General features: G+C 47.9%; 1 protein-coding gene across 3 annotated transcripts in view; it reads right to left on the bottom strand.

Annotated features, from left to right (window-relative positions):
- TANGO2 (transport and golgi organization 2 homolog) overlaps window positions 1-26,225 on the bottom strand; it is a 178,149-nt gene that overhangs the window by 1,372 nt on the left and 150,552 nt on the right. For 2 of the 3 annotated variants that reach the window (XM_020996343.2, XM_020996346.2), the window contains 3 exons: window positions 21,717-21,787; window positions 9,342-9,495; window positions 2,319-2,423 (listed from right to left, as the gene is read on the bottom strand). In XM_020996343.2, the coding sequence (XP_020852002.1) occupies window positions 2,319-2,423; window positions 9,342-9,495; window positions 21,717-21,787 (330 nt within the window). The remainder of the gene's footprint in view (window positions 1-2,318; window positions 2,424-9,341; window positions 9,496-21,716; window positions 21,788-26,225) is intronic. The other variant, XM_020996344.2, reaches the window with a different exon arrangement.

Below are 26,225 nucleotides of genomic sequence, written 5' to 3'. Positions count from 1 at the left end.
GGACGGCACGGACACATTTTTCCACCTCAGGTACTCAGGCAGGCCCTACTACAAGCCTCTTCGAAGGCCTCTCCTCGTGGGCTTCCTGGGCTAGGGAGAGTCCTAACGATGAGAGGGAGGGTCCTAATGGACCCAGCCCACCCACGGCTGCCCGCCTCTGTGTCAATCACACAGTGCCCTGATCCTTCCCTAGACCTGGATCTTCTCTGCTCGTACCCACCAGAGGCTGCCCCGAGAGTCTGACATTCTCACAGGACTGCCAGGCAGACCCCATCGGCGACTGAATGGGGAAACTGCGTAGCCAAGTTCTGCGCTTTTCGGGCAGAGCTCAGGCTGATTCACCCCCGACGGGGATGATCCAGCGCAGTGAGACAGTGGTCTGGCATCAGAGGTTGCGAGTTCGAACCAGTTCTTCGACTTTCTATTGGGCTACTGGGCAAACCAGTTAAGCTCTACGGACCTACATTTCCTCACCAGTCAAATTAGAAGGTAAAAAATGATCTCTAAGGTTTTTTTTAGCTATAAATCTTGTGACTTCTGAAGCCAAGTCACTAGGGCAGCTGGTGGCACAGTGTGTAGGGTGCTGGGCAAGGAGTCAGGAAGACTAAACATAATTGTAAAGGGTATGGCAAAATTTTGTGACTTTTGCAAAATTCTAGAAATGCACACTCTTCTTATTAGAATCCTCACCGGCTGTTTCCTATTGAGATACACTCACTTTCTGAAGGTCACACATAGAGGGAGAACCCAGTCCTGCGGCACCCCTCAGGACACCCTCTTCCTGCTTTGTCTCCCCTCAGAGCCCCCCTTGGAACCGTGAGGGAGGGGAAGGAAGGAACAGGGAGGGCAGCCCTCCAAGCCCCTTCCCCTCTGTTTTCTGAGGCCCATCCCTGCTCATGTTCCGTTTCTCCCATTTCGTTTTCAGGCTCTGTGGTTCTGCCCTCCCAGGAGAGCATTTCTCACATGGCCCCTTCTCTCTGGCCACACAGCTGCCCCAGGTGCCCATCACCTCTCCAGGGATCGCTTTAATAGCTTCCTGGCTGGCTCCCTGACTTCCAGTCTCTCTCATCTCCAGACCACCCTCCAGAGTTGCCCAAAGGATCCATCTAAGGCATGGGTCTGTTGACACTGCCCTGATCCAGGGAGGAGGATAAAGCTCAAACTCCTCAGCCAGGAAGGCCCTTTGATGGCCCTCCACACACCTTTCTCACCTTGTTGCACGTGACTTCTGATGTGCCAGAGCTGGGGGAAGGTGTTGGAGCTAGACCATACAAGTAATATAGTAAGTGTGGACTTATGCCAGAGAGTCAACTAGTCAGAAGACCCCCAGGTGAAGCGCTTACTGGCTGCATTCCCTCCTCTGTACAACGCTATGAGAGCCAGACTCATGTATCTGGGGACCTAGGGTCTGGAAGAAGCCTAGATTTGCTCCCCTTGGTCTCAGGGGACAGAATAGGGAGCATGGGAGGGTCAAGGGGGAGGAGGGTGACAGTGAGTGGAAGCGGCAAATCTTCTCAATGTCAGGAAAAACTTTCTACCAATCAGAACCAGGCCAAAGAGGGATGGGGGCCCCCAGTGAGAGGTCATGCATTGGCCCTTCCTGGAAGTCTTGAGCAAAGGCTGGCCTTGGGTGGGGATCTCGTATGGGGCATTCCCCTCTGGGGGGGCCTCTGAGATCTGCCTTGGAGGTTCCATGTGAAGGTGAATCTGGGGGTCAGACTTGTCCTGCCCACCCCTCAGGCCTCCCAGAGCGCTCTTATTAGCAGCCAGAGCCCCAGAAGCCTTCCAAGCATGGTGTGCTGACTTCAGGGACAGAAACTCTGAGGCCCTGGTCTGCCTGCAGCCAACCATGAGTGAGAGAAACCTCCTTGGCAGGAAGTCATAGCAGGAAAAAAGAATGGTGTGAGTCCAACTCTGTGCCTCCCAGAAGCCTGGGCCGGACTCCCCACACCTCCATGGGTTGAAATTCTTTTCTCTATCCAAGGCCCAAGTCTACAGCCCTCCTCCAGGAAGTCCTCCTGATGGCCCCAAGCAACAGTGATTCCACCCCTCCCTTGCACACCCCACCCCGTGCTTATCCCTCTGGGTTTGGCCTTTCTTGGGCACTTACCATGTCGTACCAGAGTTCCTTATGTATGTCTTGTCCCTCCTCGCCAGACCCTGAAGGCTGGGTCCCTGCCCAGGCACAGCCCAGGAATAGGGAGAAGCTTAATAGACATTCGGTGAATTAAATGATGAACATGCACAAACCACTAAGTCAATGTCATCCATTCATTTCATTTTGCCTTAATGCCTTGAACATACAGATGTATTTTTACCTGGTGCCATACCCTGGACAGCGCACACACACAGCTGCGTATTTATTCAGGATGGGCAGGATATAGTCCTTGCCCTGGTCTTCGAGGGCAGGGTCTGGCAACTGGCTGGGAAGACAAAGAGATGTTACTTCTCACGCTTAGACCAGAGGACAGTGCGCTCCAGCACACGCTTTCGCCCCACCCCTCGCCCCGAGGCCAGAGGCACCATCTTGGCTTGGTCCAATCACTCTTCTGTTGACAACATCTCCAGGCTTTCTCACTGACTCATTCAAGTGCTTATCCCAGCTAGGGAAGACCCCACATCCATCCCCATCCACCTCTGCCTGTCTTATCGCATGGGAGTCCCTTCTGTGCTCCAGCCAAACCGGACAACTCACTACCTTGAAACATGCCCTCCATTTTCCCGCCTCCACTCCTTTACTCTTTTACGTGACATTCTCCATGCCTACAATGTCCTTCCTTCTCTTTGCCTGCTGAATCCCTCTCTGGTGTGAGCAGGGGAGCCACGCTGCCTCCCCCAGCGAGCTTTCCTGGTCCTCTTGTTGGTAGCAACCTTTCCCACCTCAGGTCTCATAATAAAAATAATTTTAAAAAAATTTACATAGTGTTTTAAAATGTTTGTTTTTTTAAATTAAATTTTATTTATGTTTTTATTCAGTAAAAATCTACCTTCTTTACACTTTCCCCCACCTAGATCAAAAAAGAAAGAAAAACAAAACCCTCATTACGTACATGTACAGTCAAGCAAAACAAACTTTGGAACTGTCCATGTCTAAAAAAGTCTCTAAGGCAGCTAGGTGGCACAGTGGATAGTGTGGTGGGCCTGGAGTGAGGAAGGCTCATCTTCCTGAGTTCAAATCTGGCCTCATTCACTTACTAGCTGGGTGACCCTGGGCAAGTCACTTCACTCTGTTTGCCTCACTTTCCTCACTGGTAAAAATGAGCTGGAGAAGGACATGGCAAACCACTCCAGTATCTCTGCCAAGAAAACCCCTAAAAGGGGTCACAAAGAGTGGGCCTGAAATGAATGAGCCCATCGCCTCTCTGTCAGGAGCTGGGCAGCACAATGCATCAGGACTCCTGGAATCGACTGGCAATTCTGCATATCAAGTCTTTAAAGGGGTTTGTCTTGACCTTATTGTTGTCATTGTATACATTGTTCTTCCTAATTCTGCTCCCTTCACTCTCTACTAATTCTATCTCCTCCATCATTTCTTGCAACACCATCATATTCCATCACATTTATACACCATCAATCACTCAGTCCTCCCACAATCGATGGGCACCCCCTCAGTTTCCAATTTTTTGCCTCTGCAAAAAGAGCTGCTATGAATACTTTTGTACTTCTTCAGTTTGTTTTGCTGAGAACTAATCCTTCCCTTAATCTACCCTCACTCTTATTCCTTCCTCTCCATTCTTCCTTTCCCTCTTGTTTCCCTGTTGGGTGAAATGTATTTCTGTACCCAACACTGTGTGTGTGTGTGTGTGTGTGTGTTTGTGTGTGTGTGTGCACACGTATTCTTGTATTCTTCCTTCCTTTGACCACTTCAGATGAGAAAGAGGTTCAAATGGCACCTGTGCCCCCAGCCCCTTCATCATTGTTTATACCGATTTCTACTTGAGCACCCCAATTATATGAGATGATTTTCCCTATTCTCCCTTTATTTCCCTCCAAAACAGAAACACTAGGTCCCAGCCCAAGCCTTATTTGGTCATACTCTGGGCTCTGATGGCTTAGAGTGAGTATAAATAGCAATTGTTTCTGGTTTGGCCAGAAACCCTGACAGTCTTCCTCTCCCAGATTGATTTTTTTTTTGACTAGGTAAAAGAGGCCATTCTTTGCTTCATTTCTTGCCTAGCCTTAATCACTGAAGGGTGTTGCCTCAGACAAACTGAGACCTGGGAACAAAACACCCAAGGTCTCCCACTGCCTCGGGGCCATCTGCAGTTCTCTTCATCTACATCTGGCCCCTGGGCCCACATGGCTCCAGAGGAGAGAGTGAGGCTGGTGACTCTGCACAGCCTTGCCTCACTTAAATCCAATTCACTTAGAAGTCTCGATGTCACCTTTCCAATGTCATGGTCCTCTTTGAGAACAGAGGACAAAGGACAACAGAGAATGTTTCCATAGAATGTAAGCAGTTTATGCTTGTTCTTTAATGCTTACCTTTTTATGCTTCTCTTTGACATGACAAGAGATGACTTTTACATAAAACTCTATAGTTTACTAAGCACTTTCACAAACATAATTTCCTTGTATCCTTGTAAGCAGTCCCACTTTACTGATGAGGAGACTGGTTCAGGAGTCAATGATTTGCTCACATTTATAAAGGGAGTAAACAGAAGATGCAGGACCTGGACCTAGGTCTTCTAGTTCTAAACTCATTATCTTTCTTTTTTTTAAACCAATTAATTAATTAATTAATTTTTAGTTTTCAACATTCAGTTCCATAGGCTTTTGAGTTTTAAATTTTCTCCCCCTCCCACTTCTCCCCTCACCCCAAGATGGCACACAATCTCATAAAGGCTCTACATAGACATTCATGTTAAACATATTTTCCCATTAGTCGTGATGTAAAGAACAATTAGAACTAATGGGAGGAACCACTAGAAAGAGGAAACAAAACAAAGCAGAAGAAAAAAAGAGCAAATAGTCTGCTTCCATCTGCAGTCAAACTCCACAGTTCTTTCTCTGGATGGGGATAGCGTCTTCCATCATGAGACCCTTGGAGATGTCTTAGATCCTTGTATTGCTGAGAAGAGCCAAGTCTATCAGTGTTAGTCATCGCACAACGTGGCTGTTACTGTGTACAACGTTCTCCTGGTTCTGCTCACTTCACTCAGCACCAGGCCATACAAGTCTTTCCAGGATTTTCTGAAGTCAGCCTGCTCATCATTTCTTATAGCGCCATAGGATTCCATTACATTCATATCCCACAACTTGCTCAGCCATTCCCCAATCGATGGGCATCCCCTCAATTTCCAATTCTTTGCCACCACAGAGAGAGCTGCTATAAATATTTTTGTAAATGTGGGTAAATTCATTATCTTTCAATCATAATATAATGCCATCAATCCAAATACAGTAGACCCCCATAGCTTGTATATAATATAAGGAATTAAAATGTACCATGGGTCAAGAATACAAGCATTACAGATTTTTGGAGCTAGAAAGCATTGTGGGGATCATCTGATCTGACTCTCTCGTTTCTCGGATGGTGCTGAGAAGGCCCACGGACCACTAGCAACTTCGAAGCCACAGGACGAGTGTAGTGAAGCTGAGGCAGGAGTCCAAAGGTCTTGACTCTCATTCCAGTGTTCTCTATCATGGACCACACCACCTAGTTCACATGGAGTTAGAACCCAGGACCTTAGGGGAATCGTCTTTAAGTTGGAAATAATATTTTATACTTTGGATCTAAAATGTCAATTTCTATGCCAGGGAGCCTGCAAACTATCAAAGGACACACAGGTGTAGCAAGCTCTGTGGTCTTCTCACAGAGCCGGGAACACAGCCTAATTGTAAACCAGGGCCCCTTGGCCTCTTGAAAAATAAAACAGATGAAATTTCCTATGCTAGAGGTGCTAGCTACTAACCCTGGAGTAGGGAAGGGGACAGAAAACCTTTGAGAATCCCTCTTCCATTTGATTCCCCTTCAAATGCCTGAAGACAACTGTCCGCTCAACAGAATGGGCCACATGTATTTGAACAAGTCTCAGTGCCAGGCCTGCAGTCTGACTCAAACGCTCCATGGTGTGGGAAAGATTTAGAAGTTAGGCTTCCACAGCAGAACACGGGAATTCTGAGGACTTCCAAGACCTTGTAGATTGTCCCTCAACCAACCAGAAAGTGTCCAGAACATTCTGCAAACCCCTGCTTCCTTAAGACAGAGCCCTCAAGGTTAAACCCCGCTGGGGTCAAGGACTGAGCAAAGGCTTTTCTCCACTGTGTTTGCTTAATGAGCTTATTGAATATTAACTGATACACCCTGAGGGGGGGAGGGAGACCACTGCCATTTTGGAACATGGGATGTATAAACCAGGAGGAGTAAACATGAAGAAGAGGAACATGGGATGGGTGGTTTAGGAAGAGTGTAGCCCAAATGAGCTGGTCCAATCCCAGCTCAAATGGGAGGAGTGTGGATTTTAGTAATTATTTAAAAATCAGCTCTGCTTCCATATCGGGCATGCACATGCCACACTAGGGTGCGGTGTGCCTGCTTCTTGCAAGAATTGTAATAAAGACTTTCCTTCGCACACTTCTTTTTTTTTTCAGGCTAGGCAATGGGGTGAAGTGATTTGCCCAGGGTCACATAGCTCATAAGTGTTAGGTGTCTGAGGCCGCTTCACACACTTCTTTTTTTTTTTTTAAGGCTAGGCAATGGGGTTAAGTGACTTGCCCAGGGTCACACAGCTCGTAAGTGTTATGTGTCTGAGATTTTGTTTCAGATTCTCTAACAACAGGTCTCCTCCTTCTGCCCAGGCCTGCTGTGGATCATCCAAGGACATCACCAGGCCTGGTTCTGCCTCCACCTCCAGGCTGGCTCCTGGATTTCCTCATAGACCATCTTCTTACTGGATAAGACTTCCTTTTCTCCTCCTGTCCCTCTCCACTTGACTTCGCACAGCTGTTTGTTTCTTCTGGAGAAGGCCTGCCCCCCACGTGGAGCCTTATGCCAGGCCAAGTCTCTGTGATATCTCTTTGGTGGCCTGGGCCTTTGATTTCATTGGTGCAGGGATCTCCAGGGAGGATCAGGCATTCACTCTATACCTCCATCTAAAGAATGGCCTGAGCTCATTGAGAGAGTCACACAGCCAGTGAGTCAGAGGGTGGATTTGAACTCAGGTCCCCCTGACCCTCAAGGCCCCTTCTCTGCAATAACTATGGAGTTAGATGACCTGTGGCTGCCCAGTGACTTATCCCATTATCTATGCTGTGTTGTGTTTGTGTGTATTATGTTAAACATTTCCCAATTGCATTTGAATCTGGTTGGGCCTTCAGGCACTGAGCCTGGGCCCTAGGTTGCCTTTTTCTCCCCCTCTATATTTATTGTCCAAACACCTCACTTTATAGAGCAGGAAAGAGGTCCAGGAAGAGAAAGCCACTTGCCTGGGGCCACAGAGCTTGTACCCGGCAGAGCCAAGGACTCGCTCTAAGTAGGCCCTTTGCTGCTTTGTTTTGCAGCTACAGAAATCAAAGCACAAAAGTTGAATAATGTAGATTTCATCCGGAAACACTCAGGCCACAAGACTGTTTCAGACCGGGGGAGGATGAAGTTGATGCTGATGGACACGGCCTTCCAACGCTGACCGACTAACATCTGGGTGGGCGCTGAAGCCACTGTTCCCTTCTGTTTTTTCTTCACTGTCATCCACATTCTGTTTGCTTTGGCCTAAGGGCCCACAACAACTCAGAAATCCTTCTCTTTACAATCACATAAAACAGTCAAATGATAAGGCAATACCTCAGGCTTTGAAGAAGGTGCTTGAGCTGAACCTTGAAGGTAAGGGAGGGCATTCCAGGCAGGCGGCACAGTCAGGGCAAAGGCAAAGAGATAGGAAATGTGTGGGGGACAGCAAGAAGGCCAGTGTGGCTGGAGCTGAGAGTAAGGGTTGGGGAATAAGGTATAAGAAATCAGGAGAGGTGAGAAGGGGACTGCTTAGAAAGAGCTTTCAGGGGCAAATGGAGGCGTTTCTGCTCAATCCCATAGGCGATCGGGAGAAACTGAAGTTTCTTGAGGAGGGGCTGAGGAAGCCAGAGAAACATTTTAGGAAACTCTCTGGCACCAGCTGGAGGGTGGATTTGGGCGGGGGGAGACTTGAGTTGGGGGCTATTTGCAAAGCTATCGCCATAGTCTAGCAGCAAGGTGGTGGCATGAGCACAGAGGAGAAGACGTGGGACAGTGTTGTGGCTGCAGAAATGATGAGCTTTGGCAATGTCCTTGGGTGAGTGAGCTGAGGGTGGCCCTGGGGTTACAAAGTGGGGTGACTGAAAGGATGGGGGTATCCTCCAAGGAAATGAGGGGGGTTGGGGAAAGAGAATGAGCTCTGGTTTGGAGGTGTTATGGACAGCTCTTGCCAAGCTGGTTCAGCATGTCACCTTCCCTCCCTTACCGCACATATTCTTTGACCGGGTCAAAATGACCAAATGGCTCTTGGCTGACTATCACTGCCCCCACACACCTGGAATTGCTCCCTCTGGGAATTCTCTTCCTTCCAGGATTGGCTCAGATGAGACCTTCAGGTGCTGCCTGAAGCCGCGTAGGCCTCAGTGAGCTCTCCTCAAGTCTGGGAGTATTTACTCACCTGCTTGTATCACTGTGTCCCAGGTGGGAAAGGTGATATGGGGAAGGTGATAGAGAAGCAGCCTTGCTGGGTGCCAAGAAGACCTGGGTTCAAGTCCTACTTCTGACCCTGCTTCCTGAGTAACCCTGGGCGGGACACATGACCCCACCAGGCAAGTTAAGCCTTGAAAAGGAATCTGGACCTTTTAGTGCAAGGGGTTTTCTCATCAGGAACTTCCTGCACTAGTGATGTTTATTTATTTTTTTCACTAGGGAAACGAGGCTGGGTAAAAGCAGTCTCCTTAGCAGACATAGGCGGCTTTTCATTTTTGTCTTGTATCTCTGCCATTTAGTACTGTGGAATGAACACAGTAGATGCTTAATAAATGTTGAGCAAACGGAACTTCACCGCCTGCCACCTCGCCTTTTTTGGCCAACATGCATTAATTAGGGTAGCCCGAGACTGGTTAGTGGCAGTTACTGGAATGTCTCATGCTTTATTGGAAAACACCCAGCCAATCTCTTGTTGAGGTGTGGGCACTTCACCAGGCAGCCAGCGGTCGTGGGTGCTGGGCACACGCAGTCGCCCGACACCTCTGCTCACCCGCCATGTCTCCGGACCCCAAGCCTTAGCTCTCCCCTGCCACTCTCCCCCTAGCTCCACGAGAAGTCAGGGAGGTGTATAGACGGGAAGCTCTTCCCCACCAGAGGAAGGCATTCACTGGAGATGAGCTCTTACCATTCCTGATTATTCATGATTTTGAGTAGCTCACTGATCAGGTCTTCTCTGCTGAGGCCCTGGCTTTGGTCAATCACATCCACAAACAGCTGTTTCCCATACTGAAGTTTCTTCCAAGGTGTCTCCAAGAGAGAATTGCTCAATCCATACACACCTATGAGTTTGAAAATTTTTTTATAAACGAGATTTGGGAATGCTTGTCCAACAGAGCAGCCTGGCTTATTTCATGCCCTAAGAGGGAACATTTTTTCTAGCATTTCAGCATTTACTGAGCTCTTGAATGCCTGTCTCATGACATGGGCTCATCCACCACAATCCCTGTTGTGCAAATTCTACAGAGAGAACCATGGAGCTCTCTCCAGGTCTTTTCCAAGGTTGGAAACTCCCTCCCCTGAGGGTTGTAATCTGCTCTAGAATCTAGCCTCCCAGGAGCACACATGGGAGGCTGAGAGGCCATGGTAGAATGAGCAGGAGAAGGAGGCAGCCTGCCGCCCTGGCTGGGACCCAGAGGTTAGGTGACTTGTCCAGGGGCATGCAGTTGGTAAGCAACAGAGACAAGACTGGCACCAGGTTCTTCCTCCTTCTGAAGCTGCCCTATGCTGCCTCTCTGCTGCAAAATTACAAGCTTCCTTATTCCCATTTTACAGATGGCTCCATGGGGTTCACTGAGAGCTGGTGTCTACACTACACTGAAGGATCCTCCTCCTTGCTAGGTTGTCTGGCCTGGGGCCTCTGTACCTGGGAGGGTGCTTTCTGATCCTTTCCCTGAGGCTTGTCACGGGCAGCAAAGCCCAGCAAAATAGATGAGGACAAAGGTGACCTTCCCAGGGAAGCTCTTCCTCATTTTCATTGGGTGCTCAGAGCCTAGATGAAATATTTGCCTAACTCAGTTTCTGTTGAAAATAAAATTTTCAAAATTCTCCAGAAGTGTAATGTTCTCAATTAAGCAAACTCAATTATGTGTGTTCACAATGACCTTATACACAGAAAAGCTGATCTAGTATGACAAAGGATTGAATTCTTCAGTTTGGAAAAGCACAGCTGCTCCATGGAGAGACTCACGTAAACAAGATGGGAGGAAAACGGCCAGGCACACACGTAGTAGAAATATACCTATGAGTCAGAGGGTGTGCCATATTAGGTTTGAATGTGACTTGAGAACATGGAGCAGAGAATGGGAGGGCTGGGAACACGGAATGTTAGAACTGGGAAGGAACCTAGACTAGAGAGTGTTAAGAGAAGGAAGGGTCCCTGGATAACAGAATGTAAAAGTTGGAAAGGTCTTGAGATTACTGAATGTCCGAGCTGGAATGGACGTCAGAAGACAGACCAGGGTGTGGGAGGGGGGACCTGCGGCCTGATACAGAAGGTTGGATCTTGCAGCCGAGATTGTCAGAACAATGGGGGGCCCTTCAACAGAGAATGGAAGCATAGCCCCCAGATCATTACCTTGTGCATGCCCTTTGACTCAGTGGCCCCTCTCCTGTACATATATCCAATGGCATTACAGAAAGCGAGCAAGAGCTGACATGTACAAAAATACATTTTGGTGTTGTAAAGAAACAGAAACGTGGCAGGTGGTCACTGGCTAGAGAATGGGGGAATAAATCACGGTATACGCACACAGCAGAATATTATTTAGACACAGTGTGACCTGATGGATAAATATTGGACTTGGGGTCAGGGGGATCTGAGCTCGATTCCTGTTCCAGATACCCAGAGCAAGCCTTCAATTTCTTCATCTGCAGAATGGGAACAAGAGCCTCTACTCACAAGGTTGTAGAAAAAATTCAGACGAGAATATAGAAAGCACTTTGCAAACCACAACTGTCCTGGAAGCATTAGCTATTACTGTGCCATAAGAAATGACAAAAGGTCCACGAAAGCAAAGTGAAGCATGGACAGAATAATTACACCATCGTTCATGTAAGGGCTCCTGAGCTCTGATGGGTGTAGTGACAAACGATGGTTCCAGAGTCGTGATGAATCATGCCTGCCCCCTCATGGCGGGAGGTGGCGGACGCCGGGCTTTGCCAGGCACATACGCGGGTTGGTTGGCTCCACTCTTTATGGGGGCAGGGGGAGTGGAGGTGATGCCAAAGGAAAAGAACAAACAGAATCAATGAAAGTTAAAAATACGCAGAAGAGAGGAAGCTCAGGAAGCCAAGCAGGCAGTATCTGCACTAGGGTGTTAAAGTTATTTGTTTCTCAATCGTTTCGCTCGTGTCTGACTCTTCATAACCCCATCTGGGGTTTTCTTGACAAAGACACTGGAGTGCTTTGTCATTTCCTTCTCCAGCTCATTTTACAGATGAGGAAACTGAGGCAAGCAGGGTGAAGTGACTTGCCCAGGGTCACACAGCTGGTAAGTGTCTGAGGCTGGCTTTGAACTCAGGTCTTCTTGACTCCAGGCCTGGTGTTCTACCCATGGGGTCACCTAGCTGCCCCTAAATTTATTAGAGACTTAAAAAAATAAGCTGTAGGCAACAGAGATCCTTGGTTTCATCTGCAATCCTCTTTTTCATTTCTTCATATATGGAAATGTTCACGCTTGCTGATATCTGTCATGGTGATGATAAAAAAGCAGCAGAGAATGTCGAGGCTGGGAGGAGGCTTAGAACAGGGGATGTCAGGGCTGGGAGGGGCCTCAGAACAGGGGATGTCAGGGCTGGGAGGAGCCTTAGAACAGAGGATGTCAGGGCTGGGAGGGGCCTGAGAACAGGGGATGTCAGGGCTGGGAGGGGTCTGAGAACAGGGAAGGTTAGAGCTGGGAGGAGCCTTAGAACAGGGGATGTCAGGGCTGGGAGGGGCCTGAGAACAGGGGATGTCAGGGCTGGGAGGGGCCTGAGAACAGGGGATGTCACTATTGAATATCTTTTTCTACCCTCTGAAACTGCCTTCTCAATTAATTTAGGGAGTCACTCTAAGAGACACTGAGATAAAGACTGAGTGCACAGCTCTTAGGGAAGCTAGGGGAGGTCTTAGCTCCAAGGAAAGCTAGAAATCTGGTAAGCACTGTAAAAGTGCCAGGGTTGACAGTGCATTGATTAGGTGAGAGAAAACAGCCAAGAACTGTCTCTTCTCTTTGAAGGTACAGAGGAAAGGACTAGGAATCATAACAAAATGTGTTTAGGCGTTTTTAAAGCGAAGTTCTAAAAATAGCTGTTTGGCTCCCTGATAAATACTTTTGTTTACCTGTGCCAGCCATGTTTTAAAGAAGAAAAGGAAAGCCATCTCTATCTCATATAAAGCACGCTTGTGCCTGTTGTGGACGTATGGCAACTTTCAAAGGACCACAACTACTTGGCATGGCTTACCCCTAACTACAGGCAGGCGCGCCTCTCTAATTCTGAACTTTATGGGCGTCTACTCTTCACATTGATGTTATATGTATAAATATTTGTTGGAGAGTACATCCTGGATTTAAGGGTAAGATATTTTGTTATGATGCTATTTGCTTTGAGCTAACTGTGTCTTCTGGCTGACTAATGAAGGGTAAACACACTGGCGGGGGCTCGTGTGGTATAGTTTTAGGAGAGTGGATCTTCAGAGTACCTTCTTCGTGGGATCCTCACAAGTCTGGGACCTTGAGTCACTAAAGAGAGTTCCTACCTTCAAGGAGCTTATAATCGAACGAGGGAGACAGCATGCAAATAAACACACACAAAGCAAGTTATATACAGGCTAAACTGGAGATAATTAACAGAGAGAAGGCACTAGAATCAAGAGGGGTTAGGGAAGGCTTCCTGTAGAAGGTGGGATTTTAGATGGAAGCTAAAGGAAGCTAGGGAGGTCAGCAGTTGGAGCAGAGGAGAGAGAGCATTCCAGGGGACGGCCAGAGAGAATGCTTGGAGCCAAGAGATGAAGTGTCTTTTTTATGGATGCCTTTTTTTTTTGTTGTCTCGGCAATGGGGTTAAGTGACTCGCCCAGGGTCACACAACTAGCAAGTGTTATATGTCTGAGGCCGGATTTGAACTCAGGTCCTCCTGACTCCAGGGTTGGTGCTCTATCCACCGCGCCACCTAGCCGCCTCAACTGTCTTTTTTTATGGAACAGCCAGCAGGCCAGTGTCACTGGATTAAAGAGTATGTGTTGGGGAGTGACATGTAAGAAGACTGGAAAGGTGGGAGGGGGCTAGGTCTTGAAGGGCTTTGAATGCCAAACAGAGCATTTTGTATTTGCTCCTGGAGGCAATAAGGAGCCAATGGAGTTTTACTGAGTAGGGGGTGATATGATGAGACCCGTGCTTTAGGAAAATCCCTTTGGTGGCTGGATGGAGGATGGAGTAGAGTGAGGGGAGACTGGAGGCAGGCAGACCCCCAAGCAGGTACTACAACAGTCCAGGTGGGAGACGATGAGGGTCTGGCCCAGGATAGGGGCAGTGTCAGAGGAGAGGAGGCAGCGGTAGAATCAACAGGTCTTGGAACCAGCTTGGATGCGGGGATGAGAGAGAATGGTCCAGGACAACTCCTATGTTTGGGAGCCTGAGGAAGGGGAGGAGGGGGCTGCCCTCTACAAGTGGAGCTGTGAGACTGGAAGTCAAGGGAGATAGGAAAGGCAGGAAATGTAGATCTTGAGAATCATTAGCACTGAGGTAAGCTCACCCAGTGAAGAAGTATTGAGGGAGAAGAGGAGAGGACCCAGGACGGAGCCCAGAGGGACACCTACAGTGAGAGGGCGTGACCTGGAGGAGGATCCAGCAAAGGAGACAGAGAAGGAGTCAGGGTCAGAGAGGGAGGAGGAGAACCAGGAGAGACAGTGTCCTGAAAATCTAGAGAGGAGAGAGGACCAAGGAGGAGAGAGGGATGGACAGGCTGCAGAGAGGCCGAGGAGGAGGAGGACTGAGGAAAGGCCACTGGATTTGGCAACGAAGAGATCACTGGTCACTTTAGAGAGAAGAGTTTCAGTGGAATGATGAGGTCAGAAGCCAGATTGTAAGGGGTGAAGAAGAGAGTGAGAGGAGAGGAAGTGGAGGCCCCAGTGTAGACACTTTTCCAGGAGTTTAGCCGCAACGGGCAGAAGGATCAAGTGAGGGGCATGTTTGTAGGCAGAAGGGAATGAGTCAATAGAGAGGGAGAGATTGAAAATAAGTGATGACATGGGGCTAAGATGAGGATGACAGAGAGAAGGGGCCATCCGCTGGAGGAGATGGGAGCAGGTGGAGTGACTTGGTCAGGAGTGAGATGACTTTGAAGGAAGAGGAGGTGATAGAAGGCATCTGCGTTCTAGGACGTGAGGAAGAGTGGAGAAGAGGGAGCTCACAGTGATTGGCCTCAGTTTTTTTCTGTAAAAGCTGAAGAGACAACATTACAAGAGATTCAGGGCTAAAGAGATCATAGAATCAAAGAATTAAAGCCAGAAGGGATTTTAGAGGTCATCTGGTCCATGGGCTTCATTTTATAGATGAGAAACTGAGACCCAGTTAAGTGGCATAGTGGAGAGAATGCCAGGGCTGCAGTTAGGAAGACCTGAATTCAAATCCAGCCTCAGACACTATTAGTGGTGTGACTGTCACTTAATAGTTCTCTGCCTCAGTTTCCTCACCTGTAAAATGGTGATAATAGCAGCACCTCCCTCCCAGGGTGTTAGTGAGGAAAAAGGAGATATTAGAAAGCTATTAGCATAGTGCCTGGCAGAGAGTAGGTATTTAAAAAATACTAGCGGTGGTAGTAATGATGGTGATGATGATGTAACTTTCCCCAAAGTCACACACAGAAAGGGGCAGAGCAGGGATTCAAACCCATGTCCTCTGATTCCAAATCCAGTGTTCTTTCCACTGCACCAGAGAGCCTCCCAAACTCTTGATGGCAGGGGCTGGACAAGACAATCTTTTCCCATCCTTTCCACTTCTCTCATTATATGATCCTGGAGGGTCCCACGGACGGAGGCTGGGATCAAATGTGGCTTTCAACATTACTTACTGAAAAGCAACAACCCTTCTTTTCTCATTGAGTCATTTCAGTCGTGCCTGACTCTTCATGACCCCATTCAGGGTTTTCTCGGCAAAGATACTGGAGTGGTTTGCCATTTCCTTCTCCATCCCATTTTACAGATGAGGAAACAGAGGCAAACGGGGTTAGGTGGGTCACTGGCTACTGAGTGTCTAAGGCTGGATTTGGATTCAGGAAGATAAGTCTTCCTGACTCCAGGCCTGGGCATGGTAATCCATATTAGCCTGGTCACTTCCTCCTCCACATTCAAAGAAAAGAATAACATTTAAAAACCATCTACCTGTTGCCCACCAGGATTTTCCTTGGGTGCAGAGTTCTTAACAAAAATGTTAGGACAATGTATATTTCATGACCTGTCTCTCTGAGATACCACAGCCATCTCACAAAAGCAAAACTAACAATGTTTCTGACATTTGGTTCTCTCCAATAAACGGACTATCAGATTATTATGGGGAAGTTGTACAACAGCAGCATTTTATATTAAAATAACCATCTTGTACATTCCCAGAATACTCCCCGGACTGCTCCTGGCTGTGTTAAATCCATATTTCTGTTAATGTATTTTCAGGAGAATAGGCTTTCAGGAAAAGGGTTGTCTTGTGATTTACAGTTGTCAAGTATAGATTTCACCATTTTTCATCTCCTTCAAACAATTCCTTAGCTAATTTCTATTCTTTCCTTACCATTAGATACACTATAAAATTCATATCCTAGTACTGGGCAGGAGACCGTATTGTTTCTGACACTCATTTGATAAAGGTCATGTTTTCCATAGTGTTAAACATTAAATCATTTAGTTGTTTCTGTAATTTTTTTTATCAATTACTGATGTTCCAGGTTTAATTAAAAATGGAAAAAAAACCCCAACTCCAAAGATCCATAGAAAAATACATTAGCAGACTACCTGTCACCAAGTTGACCATCTATGTGAGCCATGGTATCCAGGACATCAAAGATGTGTCCGGAAGAACAGGTAGACCAGCTGTTGTGACAATGACAGGCAATGGCTTGGGAGCGACAGTGGGGCCCCCAAGCCCCTAAAGAGCCAAAGGACAGCCTTCACTACACTGGGGCCTGCTGGGAGGATCCCAAGGTAAACACGGATCAGAACTGAACAGGACGAGAAGGTGTGGAGCGATTGTGTGACCTGGGCTCGTGGTAAGGGACACCCCTTATATCTTGGAAATGGCAAATTGTGCCAAGGTAAACAGAAAATTCCTCGGGAGCCTTTGCCATCCCATACTGCTCTTTAGCCCTACTGGGTGACACAATTCACTTCTGCAGTAGAAGCACCACATAGGCAAGGCTAGCGTCATGACCTCTACCAAGGGTTTATGTGCCTCGAGACTTGAGAGAGGATGGAGATTTCCAGTCATCAGAGGCATAAATGGCCAACATATGAGGAGTGGGGGCTGCTCTGGCTTGACGGATTTCCTCCCCAAGAAACCTGATCAGACCTGTCTCTCTAAGGGGATGAGGGGAACTGCATCCCCTGGAACCAGTGCTGCATCTTTGCTGACTATCCTTCCCAAGCGATTGTTAATAAACTTCTAATGCTGGGTCTGAAACACCAGAGGGCTCGAGTCAGGTCTGGCCCTGAACTGGTCTTTGTCTTCTCTCTTGTATCTTAAGTGTGTTGGCTAATGAGGGTCAATGCTATGAACATCTGTAATACATGATAATTAATCAAAACCTGGTTAATATTGGCTGCAGAGAAGAAGAATTAGCAAATCCATAGCTCATGCCTACATTTCCATATACATTTTTTAAGTTAATCATTAAATGTAGCTTTATGCCTTGAATATGCTTCAATATATGATCATATTAATTATATATTATAATAATATAATTATAAATTATAGATAATACATGCTATATTATTACACTTATATTTAGATACAATAATATAATATATAATAAATAGGGCTTTAATAAGTGAAAGCATTGCCTGGGGCTGGTTTCCCAGTATAAAATGTGAGGCATTTGAACTCAGCTCGGGCTCTAGGAGTCAGAGCTGGAAGGGACCTGAGAGAACTGCTATTGGAAACACTTTGTTCAGAGGAATGGCGACCTAGCCCTGCCAGCCCCATCTGGTATGTGTGCAGTTCATTTTAAAAACCTACATGTATGACTATGTTTATATCTAATAGATTTCATCTTATTACATTTGGCCCAACATATTGGCCTGGCAAAATATTTCTGAATTCCAACTCATTGGATTCACTACTGACGTTAGTCTTCTACTAAGTTAGCTGTCCCTCCCAGCTTAGTATCATTTGCAGATGGGCCTTTATCTAAGTAGCTGATCACGATGGTAAATGGCCCAGATTCCTGGGGCAGTCCCCTGGAGACCTCTTTCTAAGCTCATGTGCAGATATCACTGGTCTCTTCTTTGAGATCCAGTCATTGAGTCATTTTCTTTAATCACCTAACTGTGCTCTTGTCTAGCCTACTCTGCCCCACCTTGTCACAGAAACATCAACTTTTGGGGTTGGAAAGGACCTCTGGGCCCACGCAGCCCAACCTGCCTCTGTCCTGGAATCCCCTTGACATCATCCCCCAGAAGAGGCATTCAGCTTAGACTGGGCGACTGCCAATAAGGGAGAAAACACCATCACTTGGATGCCTCCAGTTGTTGGGAAGCATTTTCTCTATTTACTCTAAATTCGTATCTTGACAACCTCCATCCACGCTGGTTGTTCTGAGGCCCTGCATAATTCTAACCACTCTTCCACAGGAAAGCAAAACCAACTGGCATGACTGCATCCAACAGTGCATGCAACATTCGACATCCATAGCTGTCCACCTCACCAACAAAAAGAGGAAGTCGCTATGCTCTTTCAAGCATCAGTGTGGGGATGCAACGATCATATTTTAATAATAACTCCCACTGACATGATACTTTCAGGTTTGAAAAGCTCTTTCTCAAAACAGACTTGTGCAGAAAGCAGTACAAGTGGACCTTTTACAGATGAAGAAACTGAGGTCTAAGTGGCAAAGTGACTGCTATACAGTCACACAGCAAACGAGGGAGTCTTTGAGGCAGGGTTCAAACCACTGTCTCCCCACTCTAAGTCCACTGGTCTTTGTACAAGACCTAGCTGCCTTTCCTCTGACATTCACTGGTCTTTCAGCACCCTGGCATATATTTTGTTAGTCCTGGTCACTTGGACTCCTTAAAAACACCCAGGGCTCTCTTACTCTTTCCCTACTCATCTTGGACTTAATCTCTTTATTAGCCATATTTTTATGTCCTTTGTGGCCCCAAAATGATTCTCTTTCGGCAAAATAAAGTAGGAGCTGTTTGAGTAGTTCTTTCGGCCCTCTCTCCTCTATGAACAGCATCCTCATCCTGCATTCTTTGCCCATTCTGAGCTCTAGAGTTTCTGCTCCTTGTGATCTGGGATCACGTCTTGCTCTGGGATTTGTGCTCTATTACCTGCCACAGCCACCATCTCCTGTGTGACTTTCACTCAAATGGATCTGGGATCTTGCTGATTTGAAAGTTCCCTCCAACTAAGCAGACTGTGCCTTGTCCACATCTGTCCATCCTGCACTCCTCCCATGTCATCCACGTTCCCCCTAAAGTGTGAGACCGCGGGCCCATCTCACGTTCTGGGGCCTGTGCCTGTCCCCCATCATTCTTCATCCTCTTCTGAGCATAGACTTGGAAAGAACACTGATTCCAGAGCCAGAAGACCCAGTTTCAAATCCTTCATTCTTCTGAGACCTCAGGCAAGTCACTTCCTCTCTGTGGGCCTCAGCTTCTTCACCTGTCAAAGGAGGGGGTTTGGACGTGATGGCCTCTGAGGGCTGCCAGGACCTGTTCCCTGCCATCTCCTCTGCTCCATGGTGCAGCCGGCTCCTACCCACCACATTTCTCTCCCCTGCCTCTTGTCTAACACTCGTGATTATTCTTTAGAGACTTGTCTTCTGTATCTTGCTGTCTTCTCGCAGCACCTTCTTGGGTTGCATCTTCTCCAAGCTGGATTTCTTGGCTCCTTCCTTGGGTGGCATCTTCTGTGCATTCCTGTCCCTGTCTTCTACCTTTGCTCCTCCTTCTCCATTGCAGCCAGGCTCCATGGTATGGCAGACCTCGGTTTGGTCTACATCAGCAACCTCTCCCTTCCCCTTCCAATTTAGTTTACAGCCTTCTTGACTAGATTTGGAAGACTCTAGGCAAACATAATTCTTACAAGCTCTTGTTGGGCGGATTCCCTACCTAGCCAAGGGCCCCAAACGTTTCTCTGATGATGCTTGGTCCAAACATCCCAAACCCATTCTCAGACAGTACCACAATAAGACATCCATTCAAAGGTTCCTGTTTGTTGTCTAAGACCTTCTAATTCTTAGCAATGCTTTCTAGATTCCTCCTGGCAGCATCCTTTAGTCCCACATGCATTATTAGAGGTGGGTAGTTGTGGATGAACCTTGGGAGGGTCTCTGTCATCTCCTGGAGACATGTACCTCCCACAAAGCTAGTGGCTTCTCTCTGGTTTATGTCAAGGTCAATGGGCCTCCTTGCAGGGAATCCTTAGTCCTTCTTCTTCATTTCTTCTTCCTTGGCCCTTTCCCAGATGATCTCTCACCTGGGGACACCTGGGCATCCCCAGTGCTACGACCTCCTCAGAGGGTGCAGGAAACCTTAACTTTTGTTTGGCTTGTGTCAAAGTAACCCCAACTAGAGTCCAACTTTGGACTTGGGGGATGATTTACAGGAGTAAGTTATAGAAGGCTGAGAGTTAATCCTTTCAGGGCCAGGCTGGAACATCTTTATTTCAATGGTTAAATTTTATTTTGGCTGGTAAATTTGTGTTGGGAAAGATTAAGAGCAAAAGGAGAAAGAGATGGCCCAGGTTGAGATGGACAGAGAGTGTCATGGAAGCAATGACCATGAACTTGGACAGACTTTGGGAGATAGTGGAGGACAGAAGGGCCTGGCATGACCTGGTCCATGGGATCATGAAGAATTGGGCACAACTGAATGACTGGACAATAAAAAATAACTGCTAAATTAAATTTAAAAAATTTAAATCACACACCCCACAAAGGATGTAGTGGAACTGCAGAAGCACAGACTTCTGGAACTAGAGGGGCCCTCAGGATCTAGTCCAGCCCATACTTGAAAAGAACCTTCCATGAAAACACCAACATTGCTACCGTTTCCCCTGACTTCAAGCCTAAACCCGCCCCTGTTGGTTCTGGGCTCAAGGGCCAACCAGAGCAAGAAGAACCTTTTTTTCCTGAGTGATAAGAGTGTCATCTGCTGGAGACAGTGATGGATGGAGTCCCCCCACACCTTCTCCTCTCTAGGCTACACGGGCCCAGATCCTCCACGGGATACCCTGTGGCTCATCAAGGCCGAGAAACTGTGTTGCCCAGACCTGCACACAGAGTGCCCCAGGAGAAGTCTGACGAGGGCAGAGCATGGAGGGATTCTCACCAGTGCACTGTGGGAAGCTACGCCCCTCACGGCAGCAGGAGAGGGACAGGCCTCTAGGGTGAGTCTTGGGAGGCTCTAAAGGAGCAAGCATTCCTTGGAGTGCCCAGAAAAGACTTAAAAATGATCAGTGGGAGGGAAAATTGACTCTAGGAGGAGAGGCAGAAGAGCTCAGGCCATCTAATGGAGAGGACAGCACTCAGGACTCCTGAAGCTCTGCCATCTCATCAATGTGGCCCTTGCTTCAGGACGTAGGTCATTCAGACGTGTCCATCCGGTGCAGCTTTGTCTGGGCCCTACCCCAAGTTCAGCACAGGGGGTCTGCCCAAAGCATGGTGGGCCTTCAGGGTACGGGTGCCAACAGGCACGCGGGCTCTCCACTGATCATCCCTAGCTCTCACCAGGTGACTCACCCACTGCTTTTCCAATCACATTTTTACCTCTTTGACAATATCTTTAAAAAGGTCCATCAACCAGTCAATCCTGAAGGACTGAGTAATCAGCTGGAAAAGGAATACCTGTATGTTCCAAAATAAAAACAGGCAGAAACAGTAAAGTTTGCTGGAGACCATTAGTGAGGAGGCCGCATCTAGGGAAACTGACTGAGGGGCCGTGCATGGCAGAACGAGAGCCAGGCCTACGGTCGGGAGACCCCCGTTGACATCCCAGCCCTGGCACTTAGGGGCTGTGGCCCTGGGCAGGCCACTTCGCCCCAACAAGCCTCAGATTTCTCTTCTGTAAAACAGGGACAACAATACTTGGCTGCTGGAGTCACAGGACTAGTTTTAGGAAGACACTTTGTACAATGTAAACAAGAGCTATTATCATTGCTAAAAAGAGATTACAATGACAAGAGAAGACAAGAATGAAATAGGAAGTCAAATGCTTTTTCTCTACCAGGCTACTGAAAAGTCATCCATTAATAAAATGGGTGTGAAATGAAGCACAATATTCGTAACATTCATTTTATGACGATAACTCACCCGGTGTTAATATGATAGGCTCTTGCTCACCTCGGTTTCCGTAGTAGCAAAATACATCTCCCTTGGTGGTGCTGACAGAGAGAAAGAAAGAGAAGGAAGGGAGGAGAGAAGAGAAAGAGATGGAAGAGAAGAGGAAGAAAGAAGAGAGGTCAGTCAAAATGGCAACCTAGAGGTTCAATTTCAAGCAAAAGTATTTCAGATTGTTTTCAGAACTGTTGATGGTAAGCGCATGGCCTGGGGGTCACAGGGATGTTCTTCTGGCCCTGTCATCTGTCTGAGTCTGGCACCAGCCTGGCTCTTGAAATGCCACGGAAAAGGAAGCATGTTGGCTCCCCAGGTGGCTGCTGGCTGGCTGTTAGCCAGACTTATACAGTGAACCCTGCCATGTTCAAGGTTGGCTATGATGCAGTTACCTCAGTCTGCTTTGTGAATTTCCCATCTCCTTGGCTTCGAAGCAACGATTTGTTGAGTCAAACTGTGCACTTTCCCCCAGCACTCCATTTAAATTTCCAAGCTGTTAGAAGGCTATTGGCTTGAGAGGGGGATCGGAGGATGGGGAGTTTTCAGAAGCCTTTTTCTGATGCACTTTGTAGCAACAGTGAGAGACTGTTTAAAAGTATACTATGGAGAGGGAGAAGGGTCATTCGGGCTACTGAAGGTACCTCTCCCTGGCCATCACACCGGGCAGCTGGGGAAGGGCTGGGATAGCAGCGATAGCAGCAGCAGCAGCAGCAGCAGCAGCAGCAGCGGTGGTGGCAGCGGCTGCCTCAGGGCAGAGCCCATGTCAGACCCAGCAGAGTGCTGTCAGCTCATAGACAGGGCGTGGCCACACCCAGTATAGTGTGGGTCTTTATGTAGGCAAAATGTAGTTTTTGAAAAGCTTCTTCCGATAGCTATGCCGGCCAGGCCAGTTTGACTTCTCTGGTTTTTATTATTAAGAATGAAAGAATTGTGAGCTGCCATTAGATGGCTCACTCTCAACATGTTTCAGCCTTTCTTCTAACAGGAAAGGGAATTCCTCAAATCGCTATTAGTTTGGACACAGCCATGAGAACCCATCCAGGTGATTTTTCAAAACAATTACACCTGTACTGGATGATATGATTCATTACATAACTTCAGAAATTCTGCATGCTGCAAACACATTTTCATCTTTACCTGCAATGGTACAAATATCTCAATTCAAGTATCTAAACTTTGACAAATATTTATTCAACACTGGCTACAAAACAGTATTCTGCATCCTTCCTTCCTTCCTTCCTTCCTTCCTTCCTTCCTTCCTTCCTTCCTTCCTTCCTTCCTTCCTTCCTTCCTTCCTTCCTTCCTTCCTTCCTTCCCTCCCTCCTCCCTCCCTCCCTCCCTCCCTCCCTTCCTTCCTTCCTTCCTTCCTTCCTTCCTTCCTTCCTTCCTTCCTTCCTTCCTTCCTTCCTTCCTTCCTTCCTCCCTCCCTCCCTCCCTCCCTCCTTCCCCCAGTAGAGTATAAGCTTCTTAAGGGAAGGGAATGTTTTTGTCTTTTCTTTGCGTCCTTAGCCTTTTGCACAGTGCCTTACACAGAGTAGGTAAGACAAAAAAATGCTTAGATTCATTCATTCACTCACCATTTAGGGGCTACTATGCATGAGGCATGATGCTAGAGTTTAGAGAAAACAGAAGCTAGGACATGGTCTTGGCCCTTATGGGCCTTGCTGCCTCATGGGGGCAGGAGGGTGATGTTAACGGTTATTCCTTGTATATCTGTGGTGCTGTGTGTTAACCTGTGTAACGGCAGGCTAGCCAGGCTCTGGAGCAGGGGCCGATATTAGGAGCAATTGAAGAGATGAACTGAAACAAGGAGCGTTTTCTTTCGCACTCAGTATCTTCCCAAACAACTGCTGGGAATCACTGTTGTTGCTGTTAGAACGCGGCCCCTCCTCACCAGCTACTCATCACAAGCAGGTCCCGTCCTCCCTCCAAAGCCCTCCCCGGGCTGGTTGAGCTTTGGGCTTTGCAGAGGGAGGGAGTGACTCATTGCACACAAACACGCTGTAAAAGGGCAGCCCGCGCCCCACCGGTGTGCACCAAACACGCTATTCTTGGCCTCGGGGGTCACTGGGACTCTCCAGATAAGGCCTGAGGCCCTTCAGTCAACACCTCCAGTAGTGGGGTAGTGGTGGGGGTGGTTCCTCACAAAGAAGAAATGAATTGAAGCATGTGATGACTTTTCTGCCTGCCATCTAAAGTTGTTTCTTATCAATTAAGAGAGAAGGTCTCGATTGATTCTAATTTATAGTTGAGTTAAAAGTACACTCACTAGGTGTGCGTATGTGTGTTAGGATAGCAAAGGAAATCCTGCATTTGGGCGGTCGTGCACTTTCATCTCAGCTAACTGTATAATCATTATGTATATAATGAATATTTTAAAAATTTCCATGCTTGAATTTGTACATTCGTACTAGAGTCACTACAGAGTTAAAGACATTCAGGATATTCTCTTTAGCAAATTTATTTTCCGCCTCTGTGCTAAATGCCACCATGGAGGGAGGTTACCCTGGGGTCTCCATAGTTCTGCCAGCAGAGCCAGGCTCTGGGAGGTCCTGCCAAGGGAGAAAGGCTTCTTGGGAGGCCCCAGTGACTGACTGTGTGTTCCCTGACTGGCTGCTGAGCTAAGTAAGCATGCAGAGCTTCTGCACCTGGCTGGCTGGAGGGGGTGAAAATTAAGGCCACATCAACCCTGCTCAACAGGAGGCCCTCTGAGTGCGGGGCTTGTTTTGGCCTTTCTTTGTCTCCCCAGCACCTTGCACAGGCCCAGCACACAGTAGGTGCTCAATAAATCTTTGTTGATGGCTTGATGGTTGGAAGATCAGGCAGTAAGTGAGGGGCTGCAATCAGATACAATGGAGGGCATGCCCACATCAGTGGAATGCCAGAACCTTGAAGCAGAGGAGTAAAATGAAGTGATAAGTTGGCAGAGATTAACCGTGCCCATCTCTGAGCTCAGGGGTGCTGTGAGGCACAGGAGCGCTCTTCCTCTCCCAGGACATCCCAGTCCATTACTGGACAGCTGAGGGTGGCGACTCACTCTCACTCGATCAGGCCCAAACCTGCCTCCTCCCTGTGACTTCCTCTCACTGGCCCCTGGCTTTGCCCTCTGAGACTAAGCAGAGGAAGTCGAATGAGTTTCTCTTCCGAAGGACACGCTTTCAAGTGCTTAAAGAGAGGACTTAGGGTTCACCGAGCATTCACTAAGCACCTGCTGTATGCCAGGCACTCTGCTAAGTGCTGGGGATACAAAGGAGGGCAAAAAACAGTCCCTGCCCTCGAGGAGCTCCCAGTCCAACAGGGAGAGGAAATGCAGACAACTATATACCACATAATACAGAAACAGGACAAATGGGAACAGTCAGCAGAGGGAAGGCCCAGCCTGGAGGGCCATGGGAAAGGCTCCCAAAGATGGTGGCACTTTAGCTAGAACCTGAAGGGAAGCCAGGAGGCCGAGATGGGGAGCAGGAGCATGCCAGGCATTGGGGGAAGCCAAGCCAGATGCCAGGAGGGACACAGGGGAGGGCTGGCACCCAGGTCCCGCTTTCCTTACTGCTCCTCACTGGGTCTGGTTTCGACTCTGTCCTTCCCAGCCAGGCTAACTCCTCCTGGTAACATCCTTCCTAAAATGTGGTGTGTAAAGCTGACCACACTGCTCCACGCACAGAGAAGTCTGACAGAGGTGGCGGACAGCAGTGCCTCTGCCCCCCCCCCCACCCCTGGCCGCATCGTTCCTGCCCATACAACCTCAGAGGACCCTCAGCTCTGTTGTTTTAACCCAAGCATCTCCTAGAGCAGCAGTGCATCACTCATCGACTCAGGGAAGGTGCACCCCACAGGAACAAGTGCGTGGTCCAGGTCAGCCTTCTTAAGGGTCTACACTTTTATCCCAGCTAGCTTCGATGGGAATCTTTCTAAAATTTATGATCTGGTTCCATGACTTCTCAAACAGTGGCTACTGGACAGAATGCAAACGAGTCTGATGACCTACTTCACAAGGCCTTCAGAAGCCTCCAAGCACCACAGCAGACATGGCAGGGAACATTTTGATGAGGACGATGTCTCGGAGTGGGACTATAAAGTACGGAAAACAGGGATGCCCTGGAAGTCACAGGGACTTAGAGAGCGATGCTGCCTTATATTAGCTTTTAAAGTTCGCAAGGTACTCTCCTTCCATCATTACATTTGACTCTGTAACAACCCCATGAGGAAAGAGCTACGGATAGCATCACCCCCATCTTACGCCAAAGAAAACGAGGCTCAGATTTCAGCGACTTGACCTTGGTCACACAACTAGTGTCAGAGGTGGGACCTGTACCCAGGTCCAACACCCCGTCCCTGACACCCAAATGACCTCTGACCTGCTGGGCTTGAGTTCTTGTGTTTCTCTGTGGCCTCCCTCACTGTTGGCAGCGGCTGCTGTCCCACATTCTGCCATCAGGGTGCCAGAAGAGAAACGAGTGACTGAGGAAAAAATCTTTGCAAAAGGTC

Source organism: Phascolarctos cinereus, unplaced genomic scaffold, assembly GCF_003287225.1.
Source record: "Phascolarctos cinereus isolate Bilbo 61053 unplaced genomic scaffold, phaCin_HiC Scaffold_4;HRSCAF=312, whole genome shotgun sequence".
Taxonomy (NCBI): domain Eukaryota; kingdom Metazoa; phylum Chordata; class Mammalia; order Diprotodontia; family Phascolarctidae; genus Phascolarctos; species Phascolarctos cinereus.
This window is presented reverse-complemented; position numbering and strand designations above follow the sequence as displayed.